The sequence below is a fragment of the Ipomoea nil genome, unplaced genomic scaffold (assembly GCF_001879475.1).
Source record: "Ipomoea nil cultivar Tokyo-kokei standard unplaced genomic scaffold, Asagao_1.1 scaffold0900, whole genome shotgun sequence".
Taxonomy (NCBI): Eukaryota; Viridiplantae; Streptophyta; class Magnoliopsida; order Solanales; family Convolvulaceae; genus Ipomoea; species Ipomoea nil.
In genome coordinates, this window is record NW_017617328.1 from 1,632,501 (window position 1) to 1,656,660 (window position 24,160).

The window sequence follows — 24,160 nt, forward strand, 5'->3', positions numbered from 1 at the left end:
TCCAAGAAATTGTTGTTTTTCACCTCAAATTTCTTATTTTTGTAGCTCCCAAATCTCCTTTTTTCCCTCAAAGATTCAATCTTCTTTATTAAGGATCTGTATCTGTATGTGCGGGGCTGAATTGGAATTCAGGAGGCGTAGAATTCTAGAATTCTCCATCGGATCAACGACCCGGCACAAATGAGTGAAGGTTAGGGCGTTTATTGCGCCCATATCATCGAGATCGGCATCGGGGTTGTAAATGGCGGCGCCGAGGGTTCTGATGGTGGACACGGGGCGATTGGGGAGAGATGAGGAGAAGAGCCTGGACGCCGGCTCCGGCGAGGTCTCGCCGTCGGGCAAGCGGTTCAAGGAAGCCAAGTTTCCCCTCAGCCGCTGGGAATTCGCGGCGGCGCTCGGCGTTTTCGGTGTCTGCTCCACCGGATTGTTCTGCATCTACTTGGCAATGCCGGCCGCCGGTAATGGGAAACTCAAGCTGCCACGCACAGCCGCCGATCTCCGATTGCTCAAGTACTTCTTTCAGTTCATTTTATTTTCACTTTCTCTCATGCTTTGATTTGCTTATATTTATTTATGGTCAAAAAAGGTGTTAGATTTTTCATTCTTTTAGAACTGATTGAACTCTTTGAACTGTTCTTTGTTATTTCTTATGTTATGTTCTTATAACTTTCAATTTCTTTCCAATTGAGGTCTTTTTGTTAGATTGGAGTTTAAATGAAAGGGTAAAGTAGTCATTTCATGTGCTTAATGTATAATTCTTCGTCTCTGGTATGCTCGTATGCTCGAAGAACGAAATTCCATTAGGGATTAAGCAATTAAGTGAATCTGATGCCCAAAGTCGCCTATACAAGGAAGAAAATACCAAAGAATTATACATTAGGCAGATGAAATGACTACTTTACCCTTTCATTTAAAGTCCATTTTACCGTAATCTGACGAAAGGACCTCAATTGGGGAAAGAAATTGGAAGTCAAGGGATGTAAATTGTTCAAATTAAAAGTCGGGGACTAATTTTGAAAAATCAATATAGTCGGAGGACCATTGCTGGAATTAACTCTTTTAGAACTGTTAGAACTGTTCTTTGTTATTTCTTATGTTATGTTCTTATAACTGTTTTTTCAGAGACCACCTAGTGACATATGCCGAGGTTTACCCTGCAAGATTCATTACGGGTTACTGCTCGACGTATATATTCATGCAGACGTTTATGATTCCCGGGACAATTTTCATGTCCTTACTAGCCGGAGCGCTTTTTGGCGTTCCTAAAGGGGTTTTCTTGGTTATCTTCAATGCAACAGCCGGGGCCTCGTCCTGCTATTTTCTGTCGAGATTAATTGGCCGGCCTATAGTTAATTGGCTATGGCCCGAAAAGTTGAGATTTTTCCAAGCAGAGGTAGGTGAAAATACGAGATTTGTGCTAACGTGTACTTCGTTGTTTACTGGTTTCGTTCTCTGGATTTTTGGAACGTATTGACGTGAGATATTGTGATTGTAGATTGGAAAGCGTAGGGATACGTTACTCAACTACATGCTCTTTTTGAGGGTAACTCCGACCTTGCCAAACCTTTTTATCAATTTGGCGTCTCCGATTGTGGATATACCCTTCCACGTTTTCTTTCTGGCCACCGTAATTGGACTCATTCCCGCCGCCTACATTACTGTCCGGGTAAGTCTTTTCCAACTTCTGGTTGTCTCGTTTTCATTAGGGTTGTGACCGTAAGAGATTAAGGATGTTTTATGAACTTACAAAATTATCATATTTCTAAAGTTTGTTCTTTTGTATCTCGTATGAATCTCATAGTTGTTGTTCCTGCTGTTTTCGTTCGTGTATATAATCAGGCTGGGCTTGCCCTTGGGGATTTGCAGTCGGTAAAAGATCTATACGATTTCAAGACCTTGTCGATTCTTTTCCTCATCGGTTGTGTCATTATATTTCCGACCCTTTTGAAGAGGAAGCGTATATACGAATAGAACTGTCGAGAAACTGTCACTTAGTGCATCTGATCCTCTGCAGAAGAAGAGATTTAAGATTAATTTTAACCATTAGGAGAAAGAAAAGAAGAAACGTATGTTTAACTTTGTAACAGGTGATTTTGGTGACTTGAACAACCTAGGAGTTTGATTGTTGTAATATCATGTGTATAAGCTAAATGTGTTGTGATATAATTGTACTGTTTAGCTTGGCTTAATAATGCATTTTGTATAGTAGTTTCCAAAATGAATGATGGAATGCTTAAAAAGGTTGTCTGGATTTCTACAATCTTGTGTGATCTTTAACTTCCTAGATACATAGCTATTAATTGTCTGGTTTTCTATCAGTTCGAGTTTTTAATTACACTTTTTAAAGTTCAAGGGCCTAATTGCACTTTTGAGTAAAATTTAAAGGTCTATTTGACTATTTTTCCTAATTATAAATGAGAGTAAAGTTTAAGGGTTTATTTAACCATTTTTTCCAATTATAAATGATAGAATATAGTTCACAAAATTGATATAATTAGGCACGATTCTTCACCATGGTTTGAGGCAATCAACTATAGGTAACTTATGTTGATTTATCTCTGTTAAATTAACATGAAAAAGAATCGATAATAAAGAAAGACAAAATTTTGATTCAACAATGTACCTACAGAAGCGAAGCTATTCTTTTATACAATCAACCTATTTATATGCATCTTTAAACATGGTACATGTATAAAATTACCTCTGCATTGTACCCAACAGAGGCCACATTATGACTACAAAGGAAAAACGTAACCTAGATAGATGTTAGTCAATTTGTCCAACACCTATCATATTCCAATACATATGAAACATACACAACAATTTCCTAGTGAATTGTGATCCTTTGTTGGCTAGGATCACAAGGCAAACTTCACCTGAAACTCACATTTGAGTAGCGGCTATAAACTTTCCCATAAACCAAAGAAATATTATTTCCTAGTAACCTAAGTTGAGCAAAACACATCAATAAACTTTCCCATAAACTAAAGAAATATTATTTCCAGTAACCTAAGTTGACCAAAACTCATCAATAAAGTATATGCAGAGACAAAGGACACAAATGGGAGTCAATAATGTCAATCAGAACTTAAAAATTTGATTGTAGCATTAATCATATACATGAGAAGCCATACTGCAACAATAGCACAAAACAGTAACCCTTTAATGTATGAGCATTGTAGCACTACTCTTGAAAGTTGAAAAGAATCTACAATACTCTCTACCTTCATATGAGCAAAGAAATAGAGACAACATACAAGAAATCAGGGAAACAGCAATCTATGAAACTACATACGTTCTCAAAGAACCGAACAAAACATGTCTTGAGGAAACAGCGGTTTACAAGTTATTGGGTAGTTTCACTATCCGGAAGTGTGGAAGCGGGATAGTCTTCGTATCCTGTGATACCCAAGATTCTTATCCGTGTAATTGGCTGCATAGTTCAAAAATCGCATCATGAAGAGACCAACTAGACTAGTTTGTAACCTTTACTCGAATGGCTTATCAAGATGTCGAGAAAAAAGAGCCCTGTCATACCTGTCGATGACCGATTTTCCTTTTGTAGTTCTTCTTCTTCTTGTACTTGAATACAATGACTTTATCGTCCAATAACTACGTGAAAAGATAGCGTTGAGACATTAGTGGATAAACATAAATATCCGGCAATAGTAGTATGAAGATAACAACGAGATTAACCAGCTTGGTTGGCGTGAGTGGCCATGCACTCTCGTCCCTTAAGAGAGGTTGGGAGTTCGAACCCCCTCTCATATGAAAAAATCAATCTGGCCAACACTTTGCCCCTGAATTGGGCCGGCCCGGTGCGAACAGGGATTAGTCCGAGTAATTGGGCCGGCCCGGTGCGAACAGAGATTAGTTCGAGTATGGTATGGGCTTAAAGGTGCCTTTTACAGTTAGGGCCTGCTCAGGACACCTCGTGGTCTGATATCAAAAAGATAACAACGAGATTGATGCCAAACCTGCTCTTCAACCACAGCATGAACTGCTGCATTAGTTACCACGGGTTTTCCAATCCAAGTGCTTGTTCTGCTTCCTACCAGTAATACTTTGTTTAGAATGATCTGCAACGGGATTAAAGCGTTCAGATTTCAAATAAAAAATTCATAAGCTCGGGAGCGTTTTGATCAGCAAAATAAGAAAACGAACAATTCTCACTTTGTCATTGACATTTGCACCCTTTAGCCGCTGGGTATAGAGGTACCGTCCAGGAAAGACAATATATTGACGAGATCCAACCTACTCGATAAAAAAAATAATCCCAAAACTAACAATTCAGTCTAAAAGTCAGTATAATCATATTGAACAACACCTTAGTTTTCAACTTCAAAAAGACGTACTAATTCAAACCACTGGAAATATATTGAGCAAATTTTTTTACATCATGGAAATTCGAGCTCTATGGAACCTAAAAAAACTCCAAAAGTATCAAAGATGCCATCAAATCGGTGGGGATTGCAAACCTATCAACCACCCACCTTTTGCAAAGACAGAATTCCAAGTACCAAAAAGATCCGGAGAAGTATATATCAATCAGTTTGACACCAATGCAGTAAAAAAAAACCACTTATAATACATAACCTTGACAAGTTTCACCATTCTTGAAAGTTTGGTATCCCCTAAGTGTACGCCAGCATTATAGTGAGTTATTCCACACGGCACAACATTCCTTTATTTTCACATTATCAGCCTTATTTCCCCAACAATATAGAAGTGAATTCACCACTACCAATGCAGGGGGCGTCGCCCCCCAAGATTAACACAGCAATTCTGGTCTCCGTGCACCCGAAGCAGTGATTGGAACTTACACAACATTCTCAAAGTGAAAAAGGGACAAGAAAGAGATCAGACAATTTCTGTTTGATGTCTAAAACTCAAGAATGCCCAGCTTAAATACTAGAAGCCAAGCAATAATGGCAATATATTATCTAAACAAATCTTGGCCACTACCAATTAGGCCAATATACAACTCCCCACAAGAAGTCGAACTTGGAACCTTATCGTCACCAAGCCAACTTCCCAACCAATTTGGGTGTTTTTTCCAACAATACTTACAACAATAAAGCTAAAATCTCCCACTAGTTCAAAGGCAAAGGTGCCCCAAGAATTCTATCCTCCATCATTCACCAAGTTATAGCACTTCCTCATCAACCAACAACAGAATTCTTGTTCTTTTTTACTTCTCAATCACCATTTTCTATTCCTACAATCCTTCAAGGACACAAAGAACTCGAGTACACAGCTAGAAGAAAGAATGACACTGAGCTCTAGCAAACTTCTCATCCATGAATATTGTAAATTTGTAATTACTGCCAATCAAGATTACTCCAATAAAGAGTGAATTCAACACAATGCACACAGATAAACAACAGACACACATAAACATAAGCACAATTTGATAAAATGTAGGTATACTATGAAGAATTGAGGATGCAACAACACACCATAACAACAGCAAATATTTCGTCCCTCTTGGGTTCCAGCGCCAGCGGGTCGGAGACTATTGTTTCCGTTTGGAGTTCAGATTCGAATACCGGAGACTCGGGCTCGGCTTCAGCCACCGAAGACCCGGAATCTGAGAATTTGGCGACAAAAGGGGATGTAGACAGCGGTTTGGGGGAGGAGCTGAGCCTGAGGGAAGAGAGAGAGTGAGAGAGAAATGGGACATTGGGGTTGGGCCTAGAGAGAGAAAGGTTCGGTCTTTGCTTCTGGGCTATGGCCGCTGAGAGAGAAGAAGGAGATGAGTAGAGGGAAACGCTCGCCATTGCAGAACAGAGAAGAGCTTTTTGCGTCTCTGTTAGCTCTTTGTGCCAAACATCGACTTATCCTATCTGTTTGCTCTTAGCGAAATGACAACATTGCCCAAAGGGAAGGTTTTTGTTTTCAATAATTAAGTAAAAAAGAAAAACAAAATAGCACAATTTGTTTTTTAATATATTTTTGTAACCTAAGTTTCCCGATATTGTTGGACTATATCATGGACCCAAATAATCCAATCTAGCTAACCTGTAACATAGGCTCATGAGGAGATAAATTGATTCAATCTAGTTTCAAGATCCAACACTAAAATGTACATTTCTACGTGGCAACAATTGAATGCTCGAGGGCGGCACAATTTTTTTTCCCGCATATAGTATGTGGTATTCAACTGCTATAAGACTTGATAGAACTACATACTTGCTTCTACATCGTATATGTATTTTGAATTTTGATAGTACAAATTGTAGAATAAATTGTATAGAGTTTGTATGAATCTAAAAAGAAGAAACCAGAAATTAGTCTAAGAAATCTCTTTATTTTATTCAATATAATGTATTCTCCATAGAGTCAAGAGGAATTGTGTAAGTGTAGAGAGAGTGAATGTGTGTGTAGTAGAAAGGGAGAGCACTCACCCCCCCCCCCCCCCCCCGGCATGAAGGGCTAGGGCCCTTTATATAGGCCCAAGAGCTAACCCGTGACTTTTTGACCATACCCAAACCGTTTAACCCCGACCCAACTACAAAACGAGAGCATGGGCGTATAGAGTGCGTATATTCCTTATCAAGAATAATCCAAACTCTTATATGAACACGGTGAATGCTTTAGCCTACGTTGAATACACATACAAGAGTTGAACTTTCTTCAATCGTTTAACTGCATTAACAACTTACTTGCAATGTCGTGTGCTTTACAAAGTTGTACATTATGTTTTAATAGAAATAAATTCGGTGAGAGTATAACTTTCAAAGTATAAAGTATTAATTTTACAAAACACACATTATTGTAAAATTTTTGTTAATAGTATTGTGTAGTACAAAAGTACAAAAATACAAAATATTCTGAATCGTGATAGTGTATTTCTTTTATTGTATAGTCACGTATTCTAACAAATGATACATAACATATTCACGGTGTTTGATACATATAGACACCACGGAATTTTCACCTAAAATCATCCTTCTAATGATCTTCATTTTGGAGCATTTGATCCAAATGCATCTGCCAAGTTGAAATTCAAGTTGCCTCTCATACTTCTGGCTGCAATTCCTACATTGCCCTTCCTCATCATTGTGGCAAACTCCCCATAGTCTATACGCCCATCCTATACACACAACCATAGTCACATTCATCTCTCAAGATAGAAGGGTAAAAAGTGTTTTCCAGAAGTAAAATCCATGCACTTGTAGTGATGTAATGAGAACAACTATGAATACAATGGCAAAAGAGTGCAGTACAGAAAGATGCTTACATGGGGCAATCCCAGATAAGTTGATCAGGTTGTTAATTTAGTAACCACAAGGTTACAAGTTTGATTCTAGTTGGAGCGGTCTATTGTCATTCTTAATTTGAGGCGGTTAGCTATAGACAACCTAGCTGGTCAACTATAAGTAATATGGACCTTTGTCGGCTAGGGTCACAAGGTGGGATTTACCTAGGTCACAAAGAGGGACTTACATGGGGTAACCTAGCCAAGTTGCTCATGTTATTGACTTGGTAACTACAAGGTTACAAGTTCGACTCCCAACAGAAACGGCATACGGCATATTGCCCTTCTTGGTTTGAGGCGATTAGCTATGAGCAACATAGTTGGTCAGCATAGGCAATCTAGGTTGGCTTACCTCCTTGTTGTCATTTGCCGATAGAGTTATAAGACAGGGTTTACTTAGTGCACACCCTCAAGTAGTGGTTGTGAGTTTCCATATTCACCCAAAAAAAAGAAAAAGATGCTTACATTGTCTACATCAATCTCTCTAATAGTCTCCTCCCATGTGTCTATGGGCAACCTAGCTATCAGCTATAAGTAATATAGGTTGGTTTACCTCCTTATGGACCTTTGTCGGCTAGAGTCACAATGCAGAGTTTACCTTGGTCACAAGGAGGGGCTTACATGGGGTAACCTAGTCAAGTTGTTCAGGTTGTTGACTTGGTAACTATAAGGTTACAAGTTCGACTCCTAGCGAAAACGGCTTATTGCCCTTCTTGGTTTGAGGCGATTAGCTATGGGCAATATAGTTGGTCAGCATAGGCTACCTAGACTGACTTACCTCCTTGTTTTTCTTTGCAGACAGGGTTACAAGGCGGGGTTTAGTTGTAAGTTTCCCTGTTCACCAAAAAAAAAAAAATACTTACATTGTCTATATCGATCTCTCTAATAGTGTCCTCCAACTGAGCATCTCCCAATCCAAATTCCTTGCAGGCATGTTGAAGCTCGTCCACCGTTATATAACCGCTGCCATCCTTGTCAAAGTAGGAGAATGCAGCCAGCAAATTCTCCTCCCTCTCCATCTTGTTCATGTGCAAAGTTGCAGCAAGAAACTCACCATAGTCAATAGTGCCACTGTTGTCAATGTCAGCCTGATAACCTTAGCCATGTTAGTAACATATGTGAGTTGTGTCACAAATCACACATACCATGTTCTTGTGTTACATATGACAGATACTATGTACTTATGTTACATATGACAGATGAGCTAGAAAGAAACAATCAATGGGGTAACCCCAACAAGGTCACCAGTTCTAATCCCAGCCTTCTTGGTTTGATCTGATCAGCTATGGGCAACATAGGCTGGTTTACCCAATGCACACTCTCAAATAGTGGCTGTGGGTTTCCCTTGTCACCCCAAAGAATCATTTGGAGAAATTAAGGATTCGGGTAGGGCGTACCGCATGCATCAGAGCCTGAATGTCAGCCTCTGTCAGCTCGGATCCTACTTTTTTCAAGCCTTGTTTGAGTTCCTCATATGTGATGTTTCCACTGCCATCTGTGTCAATCATTTTGAATAGCTGCCTTAGCCCGCCTATCTCTTCTTCCGATAATCGCTCTGCTATGACCTGTGTGTGCATTGTGGCCAAGATAATATATAAACATAAATATGCAGTCCAACTATCCGCTTAAACTTTTAGTTGAGATGAAACACATGCTTCAATTAAGGCATCATTATTGTCTCAGAATCAATGAAAATGACATACGCGTAGTGCCATTTTCTTAAGTTTGTTCATAGCGGAGAACTGTTTTAGGCGCGACAAGACCGCTGAGCCCAAAGGCCTGTCTGGTGCAACTGTGTCATCCACAATCCATGGATGGCCTGACACCAAAAAAAACAGCACAACAACTTAGGATGACATATGTTCTGTTCTGTCACACTAATCCTTAATTTCTGCTAGCTTGATAGCACAAATGTGACTTACTCAAGACTTCATGAGCTGTGATTCGCTTCTTGGGGTCTCGGTGGAGCATCTTCTTTATCAAGTCCTTCCCACTGTCCGAAATCGAAGGCCAGGGATCAGATTCCAGGTCTAATTTGCCTTTCATAATCTGCCTGAAGATCCCATTATCCGTTTCTGCAGCAATCAAGCAGAAAAATTTCGTTTCAAGAACCCATTTTCGTGGCGTTACTCGAAAAAAAAAAAAAAAAAATTTACCTGCCCAGTATGGAGGCACCCCGGACAATAAGATGTAGAGAATAACACCAGCACTCCACACATCAACCTCGGTCCCATAATGTTTTTGTAGCACTTCTGGTGCAACATAATAGGGACTTCCTACCACATCAGACATATACTGTCCTGAAAATTGCAGAACCAATTAGCTAGTCTAACTCATGACCTTATAAACTCATATGTTCTCTCTTATTTTATCAATGTGAGACTCTTAACAAAAAAACCAAGAAAAGAAGAAAACCGGGCTTGAAGAAGACAGACAAGCCGAAGTCGGTGGACTTAAGCTTGGCCTCCTCGTCAGGGGAATCGAAGAGGAAGTTTTCGGGCTTGAGGTCCCGGTGCATGACACCGAGTGAGTGGCAGGCCTCGACGACTCCTGCAATGGTTTTCATGAGCTGGGCGGCTTTCCTCTCGCTGTAATGGCCCTTGGCAACGATCCTGTCGAAGAGCTCCCCGCCTTTACAAAGCTCCATGACTAGGTGGACAAACACATTGTCCTCATAGGTGCCTTTGATCCTGACAACGTTTGGGTGCTCAGACAAGTGGTGCATTATCTGAATTTCCCTCCAAACATCCTCGTAATCTTCCTTGCACAAAAGCTTCCTTTTGGGGATTGTTTTGCAGGCATATTCTAGCCCTGTGGCTCTCTCTGTGCATTGATATGTTGTCCCAAATTGCCCCTGGCCTAGCTTCCTCCCAAGGTTATAATGGTCCCTCAGCCTTGGGGTTTGGTAGGGTAGCACATTCAGTGATGGCTTTGTTGATGTTTTCTTCATCTTTGATTTCCCTCCTGTCATCTTGGAACTATGATCTGATTCTCTTCTTTGATCTTTTTTTTTTTTCAAGTTTTTTTCATTGTTTTTTTATTTTCTGTGATGTTCTTTGTGAACTGGAAAAATGTTTGATGTTTCTTGGTTTTGAGATGAGAAATTTTCTCTGCTTTTGAGAGAAACTCTCCATGCTTCCAATTGTTTTTTTCACTTCATTGGTGGAAAGGAGACAGACAGTTGATTGGTGAAGAATTTGGATTCAATTTGTGATAATAATAATAATAACAATAATAATAATAATAATAATAATAATAATAATAATAAAATCTTTTCTTATACTTAAAAAAAAAAAAAAAAAAAAAAAAAAAAAACTACTCGAATTTAGTTGAATTGTTAGAAAGGTAAACATGAAAAATCATAATTCTGGTCCTTCAATTCTTACGTGTTATGCAATCTAGTCGACCATTATCAATTTAAAAAATGAAACGTTGTTAATTTGGTTCCTCAAGTACCTTGTTGTTAAACTTTCATTCGGAACGATGTATATGGGTTGAATTATAAAGGAAAATTAGGATCTATCATAAGTTCAATTCTTGTCAACACTTTCTTAGTCAAGCATGTCTCACATAATTTTTCTTGTGCAATTTACCTCCCATGTATGGTTTGCGAACTATTACACAAGAGCAAGGTTTCCCAGTACACACTAATGAAAACATCAAGTAATGGCTGTGAGTTTCATTCATCACCAAAAATTAGAATGAAAGACTAGTTTTATATATATATATATATATATATATATATATATATATATATATATATAGGGTTGCATTCAAATACAAACCCCTTTAAAATACAAACTCCCCTTAAAATACAAACTTGAGCTCGTGCACACATTGACATACTTACATGCACACATGGCGTACTGCCAACAATTTCTGGGATTAGCACGTGCACACATTAACATACTTACATGCACACAGCGCGTAGGAGGAAAAATCACAACCATCCATCAAAGCTCATGCACACATTAACATACTTACATGCACACAGCGCGTAGGAGGAAAAAATCAGGACCGTCCAATACCACCATCCAACGGCGTCAAATTGTCCACATGTTTGTATTTTAAGATGTGTTTTTACCTGAATGTAATTCTATATATATATATATATATATATATATATAAACAAAATCCTGCAATTTTAACTTCCCGCCCAATTCCTAAAAAATCTCTCTTCCTATTAAAATATATTTATTTCTACTTTCTTATTCGTACAAAAATTCTGGGTTAAAATTCTATTCTAATATTATAAAATACTTTAATATAATTCCTATTGTAATCTATCTATCTATACATTTATACTATATATAAAAACGAAATCCAGCAATTTTAACTTCCCGCCAGAAAGTATATGAACAGATACTACAATGTAATAGGGCCAGTAACATTCAAAAAACTTCCCGCCAATTCCTAAAAAATCTCTCTTCCTAATAAAATATATTGATTTCTACTTTCCTATTCGTACAAAAATTCTGGGTTAAAAACAAAAACAACACATATACATTTTGGGTTAGTATTTTTCAAACCCCCCTAATAATAAATAATAATTTTTTTATCGCGCCGCTGGCCGCGGCTAGAAAGTCCGGAATCGGCCTCCTCCGCGGCTACTTCGCTGGCTGAACCAGCAATTAATTTTTTTTTTTTAATTTTTTTTTATAGGTTGTAAAGTGTCAAAAGTTCGGCAAGGTATAACTTTTGACTCGGTTGACCGTTTTGGACAAATGTGTTTTTGAAATCACGTATTTTTTTGAGATCTATCCACTTCAAACTGCAGTTGGCGGTTTTGGCCCACTAATTTCTTTAAAAAAATGATTTATTAAATACTTTCTAAGAAAAAACTATCAGAATCTTAATGTTTTATTAATGAATTTTTAAATTTTTTAATTAAAAAATGTCCTGTGTATTATTTAATAATCTCTCTTTATAATTGGTTAAATTATTTAATCATGGGAAATTAGGAAATAATTAATGATGGTAATAGAAATCCTAGAAGAATATAGAATTGAAGAATATTTAATTATTGTTACATTATTATTGTGACTCACGGAATACAATACAAGAATATTTAATTATTGTTATATTATTATTGTGCCTCACGGCCATTATATACTAACAGAACTTGAAAAGAAACTAATTATAATAATATAAGTGGTAATAATCTATACTATATATAAAAACAAAATCCTTAAACTTTAACTTTCTGCCCAATTCCTAAAAAATCTCTCTTCCTAATAAAATATATTGATTTCTACTTTCTCATTCGTACAATAATTCTGCGTTAAAATTCTATTCTAATATTATAAAATAGTGTAATACAATCTATCTATATTATATATATAAAAACAAAATCCTTAAATTTTAACTTCCCGCCCAATTCCTAAAAAATCTCTCTTCCTAATAAAATATATTGATTTCTAATTTTCCATTCGTACAATAATTCTGCGTTAAAATTCAATTCTAATATTATAAAATAGTGTAATGCAATCTATACTATATATATAAAAACAAAATCCTGAAATCTTAACTTCCCGCCCAATTCTTAAAAAATTTCTCTTCCTAATAAAATATATTGATTTCTACTTTCCCATTCATACAATAATTCTGCGTTAAAATTCTATTCTAATATTATAAAATAGTGTAATACAATCTATACTATATATAAAAACAAAATCATTAAATTTTAACTTCCCGCCCAATTCCTAAAAAATCTCTCTTCCTAATAAAATATATTGATTTCTACCATAATTCTGGGTTAAATTTTTATTGTAATATTATAAAATTGTGTAATACTATTCCTATTCTAATCTATATCTATTTTATATATCAGTGTTGCAAAAATCGTGTCGCTGGCCGCGGCGAGGAAGGCCGGAATCGGCCTCCTCAGCGGCCGCCTCGCCGGCTGAACCGGCCTTTAATTTTTTTATTTTTTTAAGTTGTAAAGTGTCAAAAGTTCGGGCAAGGCATAACTTTTGACTCCATTGTCCGTTTTGGACAAATGTTTTTTTGAAATCGCGTATTTTTTCGAGATCTATCCACCGCAAACTGCCGTAGGTGGTTTGGCCCACTAATTTCTAAAAAAAAAATACTTTATTAAAGAGTTTCTAAGAAAAAACTATGAGAACCTTATGTTTTATTAATGAATTTTTAAAATTTTTAATTAAACAATTGTCCCGTGCATTATTTAATAATCTTTCTTTATAATTGATCAAATTATTTAATTATGATAAATTTGGGAATAATTAATGATGGTAATAGAAATCCTAGAAGAATATAGAATTGAACAATATTTAATTATTGTTATATTCTTCCAAAAGGTTGAACCCCAACCCCAAGGGCCCCTCACACCCCGGCCCGACAGAGCGGTGGGAGGATGTAAATCATGGTGACTCAACTGAACATTAATCATAGAGGCTAGACCGGTGCTCACTGCGCACAAGGAACCCCCCTCACTTTGAGAGGTTGCTCCCACACTGCCGCTGAGGAACATTAATTATTGTTATATTATTATTGTGACTCACGGAATACAAGAGTTAATGCCATTTTTTGTCCTAGACTTATTGGGGCATTTACACTTTTCATCCTCCATAATAAAAATTGCCACTTAGTAGCCACTGTTATTGATCGTTGGACAGTTTTGATCTTCCGTCAATGACGCCGTTTGTTGACCGTGAATTAGAAGGGTTTTTCTGTCTTTTTATGTTTTAATCCTTGTATTTCTCCATCCATTGGTCACTGCTACATCAATTTCTTCAAACTGGGGTTATCCGCTTCAGTCCTTTCTAACATTAAGAAACCATCTTCACCCGACTAACAATCACGAATTTTACATTTGATATCAATATCAAGATAATGAAAACAAGTGCAGTTGGAATAGAAAGGGCGTTAGTCCATGCCTGTGAAAATTTTGTCGAGCATACAACATAACTAGCAAAGTCAGGAATATCACCCAACCCCTCCCTTAACCTTTCTGCATCAACTATAATAGGTATGCCCCTACTCTTTGCCTCCTGCACTACAATCAAAGCAGTCTCATGCAGCCTTCCATCTAAGTAGACAATATTTACTCCAAGCGCTGAAGACAATTTTGATTTGGGTATGTAGACCCTAAGATATCATGGGTGGATATCCTGGAGTGAAAATGCACGTGCGAGTTTTTTTTTTTGGTTGTCAACAATGACATATGTGAATGGTGAGTTTCCTCCTTTGGACACCACCATAAAAGATGTATCAACACCATCCCTTTCAAGCTCATCAAGTATTCTTTCGGCATGCGAGTCATCAGCAACCTTAGATATGATCCTTGGATTAAAACCAAGACGAATTTTATCATCCAGGTTTTATCAAAGCATTGCCAGTGTTACCACCTCCTTGAACCTCAAAGCTGGTGCTCCGAATTTTATCATCCGGGTTGGGGAATGAAGCTACAGTAGCCAGGAAGTCAACACCGGCCATTCCAACACCTCAGACAATGCGATTTTTGGGAAGTGGCGGATTCCACATTTTCAGCTTGAAACTTTAATGAATTTCAGGTAGAATAACAGAGTTTTTGAGGTTGTGCACCAAGTAGTTGTGGTCAGAGAGAGAGAGAGAGATGGGAAGGATATTTGTGGTCAATATGAAAGGGAGGACTTACAGGTGCAAATTCTACATCACGCCATCTACAACTACAACTGCTATTTACCATAGGAGGGTTCGCCGACCTGCTGCCCTCTATGCTTCACCGGAACCAAAAACCACCGGTGAAGGCCCCAACCTCGCCGGATCTGTTGCTGCACCGCCGGATCTGCCTTACTGGTCCGTCGCCGGAAGGAGTTACTGCCTCGTATGCTCGCCGTCGTACCCACAACTCGCCGGAGAAGAACCTCGCTGCTACTCACTACCGACGGTTACTACTTAGCCGCCAAGTCTCGCCATCTCGCCTCACAGGAGTCACAACAGCGCTAGTCTAAACAAGATTAGAAGAATAAGACATAAAAAGACAGAAGAGCCCTTCTAATTCACGGTCAACAAACGGCTTCATTGACGGAGGATCAAAACTGTCCAACGACCAATAACAGTGTCTACTAAGTGGTAATTTTTATTATAGAGGATGAAAAGTGTCAATGCCTCAATAAGTCTAGGACCAAAAATGGCATTAACTCCGGAATACAATACAAGAATATTTAATTATGGTTATATTATTATTGTGCCTCACGACCATTATATACTAACAGTACTTGAAAAGAAACTACTAATAATAATAATAATAATAATAATAATAATATAATAATAATAATAATAATAATAATAATAATAATATAATATAATAATAATAATAATAATAATAATAATAATAATAATATAAGTGGTAATAATAATATCTAAAAGTAATTAAGTGTTAATAATAATAGTAAGAATATTAACGTAAGAGTTGTAACATAGAATAAATTGTAATAATTAATAACTATAGTCTAGGATTAAATTTGGAATTGTCAGGAAAGATAAACGACCTCCGGTGAAATTAACTCTTAAATAATTATATATCGATTTAAATATTCTTAATATATTACAACAATTCAATTCCGTGCATCGCACGGGTGAAAATACTAGTATATATATATATATATATATATATATATATATATATATATATATATATATATTAATGAAATTCTGAATTGCATAACCGGTAACAATTGAGGGACCAAAAAATATGATTTTCCCTTTTAAAACTATAAAACATGTTAAGAATTAACTAACAAAAAGAAGATTTGGTTTCATCTCCAAGAAGTAAACATTGACATGGATAGTAAAATACACAAACAGCTCTAGTGTTAGTTGTACAAAGCCTTATTTAAACCTCTGAGAAGTTAAACCATACACTCTTTTTCTCCAAAAAAAAAAAAAAAAAAAAGTTGCCTTCAAAATCAGGATGATGAGTATAGCTTGGCAAGATCCTCAGAGAAAGTCTTCCTGATGACTTCTCTCTTGAGCTTGAGAGCAGCAGTAACCAGCCCGGATTCCGGGGTCCACGGTTCCGCGAGCAGTTTTATCTTCGCAGGTATCTCGAACTTCTCCAGGCGTGCAGCCTTCGCCGCCTATGAAAAGATGGAAGAAATAAACGAACAAGTTAACTTCTAGTACGGTATACATGTTCATTTTTAGTATATTGAAAGATCATTTTTAGTATACTGAATGTTCATTATTTGAAGGTTCATTTTTAGTGTACTTATACGGCCTAAAAATGAACCTTCAGGCTTCAATATACTAAGAATGAACGTTTATCGGTTGTCCACAGTATAATTTGCCAAGGGGTATTGAGTTTGGTAACCAAAAGAGATATATCTTATCAGGAAATACTACATGTACTCCCCATTTTTTACTCCCACACACAAAATCTTGATATAGACACTTGTATTGGGACCCACATGAAAAAAAGTAACCTATCAGTGCTCGCCACATCAAGGAGTCCAGGTAGTAGAACTCTATCTTATCAAGAGTTCAAGAATCAAGACAATATTAATTGAAAGATATGACGTTTTAGTTCACAAAAGAAGATAACATAATGCGGGAATGTCCTAAGGGCGATTGCATATGCAAATACGTACGAGTTTCACAAAAGAAAACTTTAATCATTACTTGAAAAAACACGAGATACACACACAAAAACAACAATACCTTTACGAGTGAAGCATACACCTCCTTGATAGTTTCTTCCTTAACGCACAAGTCCGAAAAATCCACAAACTCGATTGCGTGTTCTGCGGCCCAGTCCTCCAACGCGGCCTGTGCCGCTGCCACTAGAGCAACGCAGTAACTATGAAAGGGATCCGCATGCACCATTATATTGTCGACATAGGGGCTAATAACTAGCGCAGCCTCGACCTACGTAGAAAAACATCAGAACCCAAAAAAAAAAAAAAAAAAAAAAAAAAAAAACCGAGGCAAAGGCATCACGAACAATATTACAGATTCAAATAAGGTAAAATTACTGCACCTTGCCTAGAGAAACATATTCTCCATGCTGAAGTTTCACGATATCCTTTTTACGGTCAATTATCTCAATGCAACCATCGCCATGAAACTGCCCTATGTCACCCGTGTAAAACCACCTCATGCCTCTCTCGTCAACCTTAAACCAGTAAAGTAATAGCATAGCCCGTCATTCCCAGCAGTCTTAAAGTTAGCGTTAAAAGACAAATTCTGTAAAAGACCGCAAACACTACCTTGTAGACTTCCTTAGTTTTCTCCTCGTTTTTGAAATACCCAATAGTGACATTTGGCCCCCCTATAACAATCTCTCCCCGAGGCATCGGTGAATCGGTTATTCGATATCCACCCTCAGGCCAATCGATCAACTAAAATTCAAAACAAGAATGAATTAGTTTGTAAACAATCAAATATATTAGATGAATGTGAAAAAACAAGAAACCACTACAAAACGAACGTTAAAAAAAAAAAAAAAAAAAAAAAAAAAAAAAAAAAACTTCCCGTGTTACCTTAATATACGAGCACGGCAATGGAGCACCAGCACGGCCAACTGATGTATCATCATGTTCACTAAAACTTCCACCGGCACAGGTCTCGGTGAGCCCGTAACCCTGAGCAATGGGGGCACTGAAGATCGAAACGAAATTGCAAGAATCAAAAGATAATATAGTTGCATCTATTTGTAGCCGAGAATTGAGTAGATAAGGCAAATAACAGAGAATAATTTAACAGCAATAGCACTAACCCAAGACATATATTGATGAATCGTTGAGTATCACCCGAGAGAGGAGCCCCTCCCGATAATATAAAGCGAATACGTCCACCTAAAACTGCCCGGACATTTCTGAACACGAGAAAGTTCCAAAAGAGCCTCTCCAAACCCCATGCTCCGAACCAACTGCCCTTGATTGCAGACAGCCTACGAGCATATGCCAAATCGAACAATTTCTTTGCTAGGCCACCCTTGGCATTTACCTGAAGTTTTTACAGTATTGTTACACTTAAAAATGTTATGATTGTCATATAAATATTGTATGTGTATCCTTGAAAATTTCACATACCTTCTTTCGCACACCATCTCGAACACGATCAAGAATGGCTGGGACGGCAGCCAATAATGTTGGCCTTAACAAAGAAGCGTCTCCTTTTGTTCCCTTCTTTATCTTATTTGAAGTATCAGTAAGCGTTAAAGGAGAACCATATCCTATAGAACCTCCAATTGTGGGTATAAAATTCTGCAGTACAGTCGGAATTAGTTCAAATACTTGGCCAACCGACCATAGATCACGGGAAGAGCAAAACATGCAATCAAATTAGTCTATGATAAATCCCTTAAGAGAGGTCAGGAGTTCGAACCCCCCTCGTATGAAAAAACCAATCTGGCCAGCACTTTGCCCCTTAATTGGGTCAGCCCGGTGCTAACAGGATTGGGGATTATTCTGAGTATGGTACGATCTTAAAGGTGCCTCCTACAGTTAGGGCCTGCTCAGGACACCTCGTGGTTTGACGAAAAAAAAAAAAATAGTCGGTTGCATATTACCTCTGCGGCTAATTCTAAAATATGAGCGAGAGGAAGGTACGCTAAGTAGACATCCTTGCTTCCAAGATCCGGAACAATTGTAATAACAGCAGAAGCTGTTGCTAGAACATTCCTGTGTGTCATTACCACACCCTGTATCGAGCAAAGTGGTATTAGCCGGTGATAAAATGAAAATAGACTCCCTATAAAACGAAAACTTTGTTTAACAACTCCACCCGCAAGTGCAAAAGCACCCATCACCATTTTAAATGGGAGGGGTAAAAGCGTCTCCGCCAAGCAAAAGTCTTTCTAACCTTAGGCAAACCGGTACTTCCACTTGTATACATTATCACAGCAACGTCAGCAGCAAGAGGTAAATCCGGTTCAACTGGATTTTCTCGTCCAAGCTTCTCAACATCAGAAAAGGACGATATCGTCCAGCTTGAGTTCCCAATAGCAGTTGATCCATTCGATTGAATTTCATTTTCCATGACTACTACGCGTTTTACTGTGTCGAGTTGTCCACTAATGTCAACGAGCTTCTTCAGTTCTTTTTGCCCACAAATCACAGTCGTAACTTCTGTCTGTAAAAATATAATAAGAGCTGTACAATGAAATATTCACTAGAACACAAACAGACTAAAAATGGAAACATATGATACTTTTGAAAGCACATAAAACTCGAGAGAGAGAGACCTCATTTAAAGAGTAGCAGAGAGCTTCTTCCCCCAAAGATGCATAAATAGTTACCACAGTCACATTGCGCCTAAAGCAAGCCTGATGCATAGAAATCATATCATTGTCAGTGAATCGCAAGCTATTCTATCAAAAAATAACAACATTTTTGTTTTCGAGACTACTGACTCTGTTACAATGTAGTATCTGTTCATAAAATAAAATAAAAAACAACAACATAAGATGACAAGTAGTGCACGTGAATAAAAGGTTGTCAAATGAGTTTGGTTGGCAATGAAGGGAAGGATATCTCGTTCCCCGCGGGAAATTATGTACCTGAAGTGCAACGAACCATTCTCCACACGTGTCCGCAAAAATGGCTACACGCTCTTCTCTTTTATGCCCGAGATGTACTAATCCAGACGAAAAGTTGCACACGAGCTCAAAAGCTTCCCTATAACTCAACCACTCATAATCACCCAAGTGAAGCTTCTCAAATGACCTTCCATCCAAAGATGCCTCCATCTCTCTCGAAATAAGCCTCCGAGTCCCGAGTAACTTCTTGTCACAATACTTTTTGCAAGAATATTCAAAAAGCTCGGCGAGAGTTGTAACACCTTCCCACGCTGTTTCCACAGGGGTGGCATACCGATAGTTTCGAATAGCATAGCCAGGCTCCCCACCCACATCAACAAGGACACCGCGTTTTTTCCTATTCTTTGAGTTTCGAAGCAAAAGTGTAACTACGAGTGGAACAAGGACACCAACTATATAGGCTCCCATCTAGTTGGCCCTAGAAAATGCAGGCAAATAACTATCTCAGAATCTCAGAAAGTGTAGAATGATCATTAGAATCATATATGCTCAAACACAATATAATTCTAAAGTCACTAAACAAGACAGAACATCAATATGCAATCTTTTAGAAGGAACTAACATAATACAAACTTTATTTTCATTTAGAGAGAAAGTAAAGAACCATTAATATGCAAAGGCACTAAATTTGATCAATCATTGAATTGACAGTAGACAAAAATTACAGTACTTCCCAGTCTATAACTTAATCACTGTCAGAAGTTTACATACAATCATCCAGTTCTTGAGAGCATATACAATGACATTATTGCAGAAGTTTATACATAACAATAATTTCCGTTGTAAACAAGGCAATACTAAATATGAGCTCATTAGAGAAAGAAAAACTCAGAGAAGAACAAACCATTCTTTCCCTCTTTTTTTTTTTCCAAAATCAATTCTTTTTAGGTACAGAAATCGACAAAGATCAAAACTTTACATATAACAGTCAATAATTAACCCGGTTTTGAGCCACAAAACAAGACAAGACGGGAAAGATAACCCCAAATCATGAAAATGCTAAAAGGGTGAGAGAGTACGAATGAATTAAAACAAAGAAAAAGAACAAACCTTTAAATTCTGCTCTTAAAATGGAGGAGAAAACAGAATTTTTGTTTTGTTTCAATAAAATCCCATTACAAGAACTTAAAGAGGTGAAAAGAAGCAAGAGGACGCGTTAGTTTTGGGGTCTTTGTGGGGTGGACTGCGGAGCAATCGAGGACTCTACTCAAGTTGGAGACTTGGGAGTTTCAGGTCAGAGGAGCAGTGTGAGAATTTATTATTTTAAATTATTTTTGTATTTCGTATTTTTCGCCACCTTAAATTCTCTATTTGGATCATACACGTGGAATAGGGATGAAGCTAGACTGGAATTTCTTCTCGGATGAATTGATTGTGGTCCAAAATTCCCAAAAACTCCACAATAGCTTTGATGCCCACAAGATTTATTAGGGTTTCAAATGATTTTAGATTTAACTAGTATTTGCACCCGTGCGATGCACGGAATGAATTTGTTAATAATATATGAATTTATATATAATTATTTAAATTAAAACATCAAATATTATATAGTGTAATTAAAGATATGGTTTAGATCGTTTATATATTTTGATGATATCATTTCTTGAATTTGTGCAAATAATTGCTCAAATTAATAGCTAATGTCTAGATGTACGCATGCGGTGCTATAACTTTAAAGATTTTATTTATCATTGTTTAGTATTTTCATAAATTAGGCAAATGTGCTCGTACTCTAACAGCTCGAAATGAATGGCTATCCTTATTCATTTGTATGGAAGATATTTTTTTTGTCTAGATATATAACAATTTTTTCATTTAAAAAAAAAAACTTAATATCACCAATTATATTTACACATTATTGAAACCTCTTTTTAGACGACATTGGTAGTGGCAACACAATCTTGTTCATCTTCATCTAGAGCTAACACCTTCAATCCAACAGGACAGGTTACTTGGGTGAAAATATATAATGGTAGAATCTCAATTAGTTATCATTTTATATTTTCAGTCAATTAGTCAATTAGAATATCAAATGCAGTGATATTTTTACATAATTTTCGTTCCATTTTTAATTGATGATGTAGATATTATTATTGAAATATTTCCGTTCTATTTTTAATTTACTTTTACTATTTTTTAAAATATGCATTTACTATTGATAATGTAGAATATTATTATTGAAATATTTCCATCCAATTTTTAATTTCCATTCCATTTTTAATTAAAATGCAATGATCTGACCATTTCTTTTTTTTTTTTAGTCAATTATGGATCATTTTTTATTTGCAGTCAATTATTAATATTCATTTCCTCTTATAATTTCAGTCAATTAGTAATATTAGATTCATTTTCAGTCAATATTTCTTTTTTATTTTTAGTCAATTAGTCAATTAGAATATAGATGCAATGATATTTTTACCTAATATTTCCGTTTCATTTTTAATTTTCATTGACTATTTATAAATAGTTATGTTGTGAAACCGTGTCCACATTGCAAGGTGGACACAATTCTATTTTCATAATTACTGAACTATATGTTCATAATTATAAAACTATATATTCATAATCTCTGAACTTCGTAATCATAATTATTGAACTCTATATTCACAATTACAAAACTCTATGTTCATAATTATTGAACTATATGTTCATAATTATAAAATTATATATTCATAATTTTTGAACTTCACATTCACAATTATTGAATCTCTATATATTCATAATTACATAACTATAAGTTCATAATTATGTTCACAACACTATATTCATAATTATAGAACCATATGTTCATAATTTTTGAACTATATAATCATAATTATGAACAATTTTGGAACCGTGTCTACCTTGCAAGGTGAACACGGTTCCACAGCATAATTTTTCAGGTCAATAGTACTAAAAAAAAAAAAATAAATAATAATAATAATAATAATAATAGCCTTTGGACTTCTCAATACTTACCCACATGGATGATCAAACAATTGTGTTTGTAAGAGAAGTAATATATAGAGGAGTTCAAGAGCTCCTCTTTCCAAACATTTTCAATATAGGATCAAAATGATCCAACATCATTTACAAAGGGAGTCCGTGACTCCCTTTTGTCTTCTTCTTATTATTTTTATTTTTAATTTTATTTTGTATATTCTTTTGTTTGTATTATTATTATTATTATTATTATTATTATTATTATTATTATTATTTGATTATTGATCAATTCGTCAAAATTTTAACAAATTCGTCATTTTAACATTTTAACTTTATCAAAACACCAAAAAAAATTATATAATAACTTGGTAATTTTCTCCAACTTGCTAAAAACTAATACAACACATACATTTTGGGTTAATCTTTCATAACCCACCACTAATAATAAATAATAAATAAATAATAATAATAATAAATAAATAAATAAAAACTAAAATAAGAAGACAAAGTTACAACTTCTTAAATAAGAACATTTTGACCTCTCAATATTTGTCCACATTGATGGGCAAGCAATTATGTTTGTAAGAGGATCATTGCTCTCTCTTTTCAAACATTTTTAATGTGCGATCAAAATGATCCTAGATCATTTACAAAGGGAGCCCGTGACTCTTTTTTTAAAAAAAAAAATTTAATTTTATTTTGTATATAGTTTTGTTTTGGATTATTATTATTATTATTATTATTGTTGTTGTTGTTGTTGTTATTATTATTGTTGTTGTTGATATTATTATTATTATTGTTGTTGTTGTTGTTGATATTATTATTATTGTTGTTGTTGTTATTCTAATTTGATTATTTGACAAATTCGTCAAAATTTTAAGAAATCCATCTGTTTAACATTTTATATTTAATCAAAATACCAAAAATATTATTTAATAACTTAGCAATTTGATCCAAACTGCTAAAAACTAAAACAACTCATATACGTTTTGGGTTAATCTTTCTTAAACCCCCTAATAAATTAAAAAAAAAATTTAAAAAAAAAAAACTAAAATAAGAAGCCATTAAGATAAGGTTTCTTAAATAAAAGCATTTTGACACGTAGATTTTCAAAAGGTTGAGAAAGTATACATGTAACAGGGTCAATCGAATAGTTATGCTATGGAATTGTGTCCACCTTGCAAGGTGGACACAGTCTATGGTTATAATTACTGAACTATATGTTCATTATTATAAAGTTATATATTCATAATCTTTGAACTTCATATTCATAATTATTGAACTCTATATTTACAATTACAGAACTCTATGTTCATAATTACTAAACTATATGTTCAAAATTATGTTCACAACACTATGATTATAATAGTATAACTATATATTCATAATTATGAACAATTTTGCAACCGTGTTTATCTTGCAAGATGGATACAGTT

The 24,160-nt window shown here is 35.9% G+C and overlaps 4 protein-coding genes across 4 annotated transcripts; 1 reads left to right on the forward strand and 3 right to left on the reverse strand.

Annotated features, from left to right (window-relative positions):
• The first annotated feature begins 93 nt into the window (after positions 1–93).
• On the forward strand, positions 94–2,237 carry LOC109179422 (uncharacterized membrane protein At4g09580-like). The gene is made up of 4 exons (XM_019328920.1): positions 94–510; positions 1,123–1,393; positions 1,496–1,666; positions 1,840–2,237. The coding sequence occupies exons 1-4, from the start codon at positions 242–244 to the stop codon at positions 1,969–1,971; spliced, it is 843 nt and encodes a 280-aa protein (XP_019184465.1). The 5' UTR covers positions 94–241; the 3' UTR covers positions 1,972–2,237.
• An 827-nt stretch (positions 2,238–3,064) lies between these two features.
• Positions 3,065–5,857, reverse strand: LOC109179423 (50S ribosomal protein L21, chloroplastic). Its single transcript, XM_019328921.1, has 5 exons — positions 5,460–5,857; positions 4,174–4,254; positions 3,978–4,079; positions 3,538–3,612; positions 3,065–3,433 (listed from the first exon to the last, which is right to left on the reverse strand). The coding sequence occupies exons 1-5, from the start codon at positions 5,778–5,780 to the stop codon at positions 3,347–3,349; spliced, it is 666 nt and encodes a 221-aa protein (XP_019184466.1). The 5' UTR covers positions 5,781–5,857; the 3' UTR covers positions 3,065–3,346.
• Positions 5,858–6,772: 915 nt separating this feature from the next.
• Positions 6,773–10,294, reverse strand: LOC109179420 (calcium-dependent protein kinase 11). Its single transcript, XM_019328917.1, has 7 exons — positions 9,677–10,294; positions 9,418–9,561; positions 9,184–9,336; positions 8,965–9,080; positions 8,659–8,826; positions 8,125–8,349; positions 6,773–7,096 (listed from the first exon to the last, which is right to left on the reverse strand). The coding sequence occupies exons 1-7, from the start codon at positions 10,230–10,232 to the stop codon at positions 6,965–6,967; spliced, it is 1,494 nt and encodes a 497-aa protein (XP_019184462.1). The 5' UTR covers positions 10,233–10,294; the 3' UTR covers positions 6,773–6,964.
• A 5,673-nt stretch (positions 10,295–15,967) lies between these two features.
• On the reverse strand, positions 15,968–21,028 carry LOC109179419 (long chain acyl-CoA synthetase 9, chloroplastic). The gene is made up of 12 exons (XM_019328916.1): positions 20,853–21,028; positions 19,764–20,220; positions 19,449–19,529; positions 19,067–19,336; positions 18,774–18,905; positions 18,295–18,468; positions 17,979–18,208; positions 17,743–17,860; positions 17,470–17,601; positions 17,241–17,375; positions 16,922–17,128; positions 15,968–16,341 (listed from the first exon to the last, which is right to left on the reverse strand). The coding sequence occupies exons 2-12, from the start codon at positions 20,208–20,210 to the stop codon at positions 16,171–16,173; spliced, it is 2,097 nt and encodes a 698-aa protein (XP_019184461.1). The 5' UTR covers positions 20,211–20,220; positions 20,853–21,028; the 3' UTR covers positions 15,968–16,170.
• Between the last annotated feature and the right edge of the window lie 3,132 nt (positions 21,029–24,160).

Excerpts from the sequence above, each read along its gene's own strand:
- LOC109179419 (XM_019328916.1), bottom strand. The coding sequence starts at position 20,210 with ATGGGAGCCTATATAGTTGGTGTCCTTGTTCCACTCGTAGTTACACTT. Across the intron at positions 19,530-19,763 it reads AATGGTTCGTTGCACTTCAG|GCTTGCTTTAGGCGCAATGT; the intron begins GTACATAATTTC and ends TCTATGCATCAG. Across the intron at positions 18,469-18,773 it reads TTTTAGAATTAGCCGCAGAG|AATTTTATACCCACAATTGG; the intron begins GTAATATGCAAC and ends ACTGTACTGCAG.
- LOC109179423 (XM_019328921.1), bottom strand. The coding sequence starts at position 5,780 with ATGGCGAGCGTTTCCCTCTACTCATCTCCTTCTTCTCTCTCAGCGGCC. Across the intron at positions 4,255-5,459 it reads AAATATTTGCTGTTGTTATG|GTTGGATCTCGTCAATATAT; the intron begins GTGTGTTGTTGC and ends TTTATCGAGTAG. Across the intron at positions 4,080-4,173 it reads GTGCAAATGTCAATGACAAA|ATCATTCTAAACAAAGTATT; the intron begins GTGAGAATTGTT and ends ATCCCGTTGCAG.
- LOC109179422 (XM_019328920.1), top strand. The coding sequence starts at position 242 with ATGGCGGCGCCGAGGGTTCTGATGGTGGACACGGGGCGATTGGGGAGA. Across the intron at positions 511-1,122 it reads GCCGATCTCCGATTGCTCAA|AGACCACCTAGTGACATATG; the intron begins GTACTTCTTTCA and ends CTGTTTTTTCAG. Across the intron at positions 1,667-1,839 it reads CCGCCTACATTACTGTCCGG|GCTGGGCTTGCCCTTGGGGA; the intron begins GTAAGTCTTTTC and ends GTATATAATCAG.
- LOC109179420 (XM_019328917.1), bottom strand. The coding sequence starts at position 10,232 with ATGACAGGAGGGAAATCAAAGATGAAGAAAACATCAACAAAGCCATCA. Across the intron at positions 9,337-9,417 it reads GGTGCCTCCATACTGGGCAG|AAACGGATAATGGGATCTTC; the intron begins GTAAATTTTTTT and ends TGATTGCTGCAG. Across the intron at positions 9,081-9,183 it reads CACAGCTCATGAAGTCTTGA|GCCATCCATGGATTGTGGAT; the intron begins GTAAGTCACATT and ends TTTTGGTGTCAG.